Source organism: Salvia miltiorrhiza, chromosome 8, assembly GCF_028751815.1.
Source record: "Salvia miltiorrhiza cultivar Shanhuang (shh) chromosome 8, IMPLAD_Smil_shh, whole genome shotgun sequence".
Lineage (NCBI taxonomy): Eukaryota > Viridiplantae > Streptophyta > Magnoliopsida > Lamiales > Lamiaceae > Salvia > Salvia miltiorrhiza.
Genome location: NC_080394.1, coordinates 43227093 through 43232797, shown reverse-complemented (window position 1 = coordinate 43232797; position 5705 = coordinate 43227093). Strand labels below are relative to the sequence as shown.

At 48.9% G+C, this 5705-nt stretch overlaps 1 protein-coding gene across 1 annotated transcript; it reads right to left on the bottom strand.

Annotated features, from left to right (window-relative positions):
- Positions 1-1037: 1037 nt before the first annotated feature.
- LOC130998507 (uncharacterized) lies at positions 1038-3842 on the bottom strand. Its single transcript, XM_057923923.1, has one exon. The coding sequence runs from the start codon at positions 3840-3842 to the stop codon at positions 1038-1040; it is 2805 nt and encodes a 934-aa protein (XP_057779906.1).
- Between the last annotated feature and the right edge of the window lie 1863 nt (positions 3843-5705).

Below are 5705 nucleotides of genomic sequence, written 5' to 3'. Positions count from 1 at the left end.
ATGAAGAATTTTGTTTTAAGATTTTAGCTCTCTATCTTTCTGTCATTTGTGCGGCCATTGTGTATCCCTCTTTTAAGCATCCGCTGTCCTGTTTTCTGCGCAGTCACATCTGCGTGTCCGCTATCCCCTTGGTCTGCGCAGTCATTTGCGCGTCCACTATCCCCTTGGTCTGCGCAGTCGTCTTCTTGATATTCTGGCATTTCTTTTTGAGTGATAGTGCTATTTTCTTTCTTTAGATCCTTGGTGATAATTTCTCTTGAATAGTTTCCCTCAAGATGGTACACCCTTAAGATGGAACACAGATGGTACACCCCCGCAGAGCGGCCCTCAAGATGGTACACCCTTAAGATGGAACATAGATGGTACACCCCCGCAGAGCGGCCCTCAAGATGGTACACCCTTAAGATGGAACACAGATGGTACACCCCCGCAGAGCGGCCCTCAAGATGGTACACCCTTAAGATGGAACACAGATGGTACACCCCCGCAGAGCGGCCCTCAAGATGGTATACCCTTAAGATGGAACATAGATGGTACACCCCCGCAGAGCGGCCCTCAAGATGGTACACCCTTAAGATGGAACACAGATGGTACACCCCCGCAGAGCGGCCCTCAAGATGGTACACCCTTAAGATGGAACACAGATGGTACACCCCCGCAGAGCGGCCCTCAAGATGGTACACCCTTAAGATGGAACACAGATGGTACACCCCCGCAGAGCGGCCCTCAAGATGGTACACCCTTAAGATGGAACACAGATGGTACACCCCCGCAGAGCGGCCCTCAAGATGGTACACCCTTAAGATGGAACACAGATGGTACACCCCCGCAGAGCGGCCCTCAAGATGGTACACCCTTAAGATGGAACATAGATGGTACAGGTTCAGTGTTGGTGTGTGTTTAGGTGTTATGCAAGTAAGAGAAGGTTTCCCTAAACCATGAAATCCATTTTATTAAGATGTCCATGGCCCAAACCTCGTTAAAACCCAGTGGGAAAAAGAGTGTTTGGTCTACATGATGGAAACTGAAAAGAGTACTTACACGTAGAATTTCTTAAGGTTATTTATGTTCCATGGCCTGGTTAAGGGCCGCCCTCCTTGATCTGCTAGATGATAAGCTCCTCCCCCCAGGACCTCCGTGATAACAAAAGGACCTTCCCAGTTAGCTTCAAATTTTCCTACAGGCTTCAATGCGTCTGCCCGTTTGAGTACCAAGTCTCCTTTCCCAAGTCTGCGCAGCTTTACCTTCTTGTCGTAACCAGCTTTGATGATACTTTTGTATTTTGCCGCCCTCACTTGTGCTTCCTCTCTATGTAGCTCAATCAGATCCAAGTCCAGTCGGCGCAGTTCCTCATTCTGTGCAGTGTCATAGGTAGTAACCCGATGAGATTCCAGCCTTACCTCGGCAGGTATCACGGCGTTCGACCCGTATACCAAAGTGAAAGGAGCCTCTCCGGTTGCGGTTTTTGGACTGGTTCTAAGTGCCCATAACACTGTATCTAACTCCTCAATCCATCGTCCCTTGCTTCGTTCGAGTCTCTTCTTGATCCCTTCGCATATGGTGCGATTTGCCAATTCTACCTGTCCATTGGCTTGAGGGTGGGCGACTGACACAAATTTCTGTGTGATGTCCATCCGTGAACAAAAATCTTCGATCTTCTTGCTCGTGAACTGGGTTCCGTTGTCCGAAACCAAAATCCTTGGCACCCCATACCGACAACAGATGTTCTTCCATATGAACTTTTCCACTGTGTTATCATCGATTTTGGTGACAGCCTCCGCCTCGATCCACTTGGAGAAGTAGTCTACGGCAACTATGAGGAAACACTTGCCTCCCGGAGCAATTGGTAATTTACCCACAATGTCGATTCCCCATTTGTCGAAAGGATGCGCAGCATGCATGATCCCCATTTCCTCCCCAGGTATGTTGATTTTGGGAGCGTGTCTTTGACAAGCTTCACATTTTTGCACGAAGGCCTTCGATTCTTTGCTGATTCCGGGCCAGTAGAATCCCGCTCTGATTATCTTCCTTGTCAAATCCCTGTGTCCACCGTGATTACCGCAGCACCCTTGGTGGATCTCTTTTAAGGCAAACTGTGCTTCCTCTGGGGCCAGGCATTTCAAAAATGGATGCGTGAAAGACCTCTTGTACAGCTGATCGTCAATGAGGCAGTAATTCTCGTATTTGGCATACCGTGAGGTATCCTCCTCCATTCGTTTGCCATTTTTCAGATAGTATATGATGGGTGTTCTCCAATCGTTCTTGGTTTCAATGTTGTATACCTGTGCCACCACCGCTCTCTTGGGTTCGAACACCAAGGTGATGTCCTCGCTCCACGTTTGTTCGACTGCACTGGCTACTCTGGCCAGGAGGTCTGCTCGTTGATTTTCTTCTCTCGGTACTTGTTGTGTTTCAAATTTCTCAAACTTTTTCCCAATCTCCTGGACTTTGTCAAAGTAGTGTTTCATTCTCTCTTCTTTTATCCCGTAACCTCCTGTTAACTGTTGTGCCACCAGTTGAGAGTCAGTTTTAATCACTGCGTTGTCGGCTCTGAGTTCTCTGAGTATGTGGGCTGCCCTTAGCACTGCTTCATATTCGGCTTCGTTATTGGATAGTTTATCTTCAAACTTGATAGCGAATTGGTAGATTTCTCCTTCGGGCGAGGTGATGTAGATTCCCACCCCACACCCCTCTTTGGTGACCGACCCATCAACCTGTGCTGTCCACGGTCCCCTCATAGGCCACCTTGTTGCTTCTTGAATGAAGTCCGCCAGTGCCTGCGCTCTAATGGTAGTGCGCGGCTCAAACTCGACCTCGTACTCTCCGAGCTCTATGGCCCATTTCACCATCTTCCCCGCTAGATCCGGCCGCCCTAAGATTTGTTTGAATGGTATTATTGTTCTCACAATGACCTTGTGTGATAAGAAGTATGGCCTCAACTTTCTGGCCGTGATCATGATTGTATACGCGGTCTTTTCAACCTCAGTATAGCGTAGCTCTGCACCCTGGATGACCTTGCTTACGAAGTATATCGGTTTTTGTTGTCGATTCTCCTCCCGGACCAGTACTGAGCTCAGAGATTCAACTCCCACAGAGATGTACAAGTATAATGGTTCCCCCGGAGAGGGTTTTGTCAACACTGGTAGTTTGGTCAGGTAAGCTTTTAGGTCTTCGAAGGCTCTTTGGCACTCACTACTCCATTCAAACCGACTTCCTTTTCGTAGAATCTTGAAGAACGGGAGACTTCGCTCAGCTGAGCGTGAAATGAACCGACTCAACGCGGTAATTCGCCCGTTGAGTGTTTGGATTTCTTTGACATTCCTGGGTGAAGTCATGTTCAGAATAGCTTTAACTTTGTCATTGTTAACTTCGATCCCCTCCGGTGTTACTCTATAACCCAAGAACTTTCCTGATTGCACCCCGAAGGTGCACTTATCAGGATTGAGCATGAGTCTATTCTTGCGGACTACTGAGAAGGTTTCCTCCAGATCGGCCACGTGGGAGCTGGCCTTAATGCTGCGCACCAACATGTCGTCGACATATACCGAGATATTTCTCCTCAGCTGTGTCCTGAAAATTTTGTCCATCATACGCTGGTATGTGGCCCCTGCATTCTTGAGGCCGAAGGGCATGCTTTCCCACCCGAAGACTCCTGTGCATACTGCGAAGGCGGTTTTGGCTACATCATCTGGATGCATCTTTACCTGATGATATCCTTGGTATGCGTCCATCATGGACAAGAGTTCACACCCTGAAGTAGCATCCACCAGTTGATCTATTCGAGGGAGCGGGTAACAGTCCTTAGGGCAAGCTGCGTTGAGGTCTCTGTAGTCCACACACATTCTCCACACCTTGACTTTCTTTTATACCATGACTGCATTAGATATCCATTCAGGATATTGGACTTCCACGATATGTCCTGCCTCTAGGAGGGCTTGGACCTGTTCCCGAATAGCTGCATCCTTCTCCGCGCCAAAGTGTCTTGTTTTCTGTCTGACTGGTTTAACCATTGGGTCCACATTAAGACGATGTTCGGCTAGCTCTCTGTTTATCCCTTTAAGATCAGAAGTGTTGAATGCGAATACATCCGCGTTCCTGCGCAGGCACGCGGTAACTTCCTTTTGGAGGGTTGGTGCTATTCCCGCTCCAATTCTGGTAGTGTATCCTTCCCTCTCGGGAAAAAGTTCAATGAGCAAGCATGCATCACTCGTGGAAACGAGTGGCTGTTTATCAACTCCATCTCTGAGTTCCATGATTTCTCTGCGTTCGGGGTTTGACGCGGTGACTATCCCCATCTTCTCCTTTCTCTGATCATTAGGTTCCCCCGGGACATTTGCTTGCTTTCGTTTCTTCTTTCGGGTGTTGGGATCGTCTCCAACACTATCGTTCTGTTGAGTTAGTGTTTGCACATGACATTGCTTCGATGTAGCTTGATCCCCCCACACCTCCCCAATTCTTCCACCGTCTATTGGAAACTTCATTTTGAGGTAGAACGTGGAAACTACTGCCTTGAAGGTGTTAAGCGCGGGCCGCCCCAAGATGATGTTGTACGTAGGTTTCAGAGCATCTATGATCAAGAATCTGATTGTCCTGGTTTTATAACCCTGCGATCGTCCCAAGGTAACTGGCAGTTCCACCATTCCGATTGGTACTACTGATTCTCCTGAGAATCCATAGAGTGGTGCATTCGTTGGTTCAACATTGACATCCGAGCCAAGGGCCTTCCAGCAGTTCCAGTACACAATGTTCACCGCGCTGCCTGAGTCCACGAAAACTCGGTGGACCAGGCATCCAGCCACGTCTGTTGAAAAGACTAAGGCGTCATCATGGGGGTACATTAACGGTCTGGCATCTTCCGGGCCAAAGGATATGGTGGGTTCGCTGGCTGCGCTGGTGATAGCCATGACCTTAGAGTTAAAGTGTCCTGTTCTCACAGCCCTGACAAGTTGTTTCTTCGCTCTGTTTGATGTGGGTATACCGTTTTCTCCAACGATCATATGAATTTCCCTCTGGAAAGGTGGTCGTTCTGGTGCCTCATTCCTTAATTCTCTTTCCTGCCTGTCGTCTGGGTCATTCCTTCTCTCCCCCCCATCACGCCTATGGTTACCCCGGTCGCGGTTGTGCCGCTCTCCGTTCATTGCTCTCGGGGGTCCAGTGACGAATCTGTCTAGTCGACCTTGTCTCACCAATATCTCCAGCTGATTCATCAGGTGTCCGCAATTTGCGGTTGTGTGCCCATAAGCGTTATGGTATTCGCATAGTTGGTCATTTTTCCCTGGTTTGGGATCACCGCGGGTGTAATTCCATGGGGCTCGGAACCAAACTTCATCTTTGACAAGATGGAAAATCTCGTCAGCAGGCCTGTCCAAAGGGTGACGCTCATGTGTATCCCCAGTTCTGTTGCGCCGATCTGGCTGCGCAGGTCTCGGGGAGGGGGGCCTTGTTTCGACCGCCATGGCCGGCATTCTTGGTGGCAGACCCTTATATGGTATTCTCTGAGAGTGTTTTTCGTCGGGATGCATCCCGTTGTCACCTTTCTTCGCGCGGAGTTTATCGGCTTCGGCCCTACGTGCTGCCTTGGCATCCTCCAATTGTAGGTATCCTGGTAATATAGCCATGATGTTGTCGAATTCCTTAGGCGGTGTTATTTGTAGTGCGTCGAAAAGGGGGCCTTGCTTTAATCCTCGAACGAACGCGTAACATTT

What these genes read in the sequence shown, in the direction of transcription:
- LOC130998507 (XM_057923923.1), bottom strand. Translation starts at nt 3,842, where the DNA reads ATGTGTGTGGACTACAGAGACCTCAACGCAGCTTGCCCTAAGGACTGT.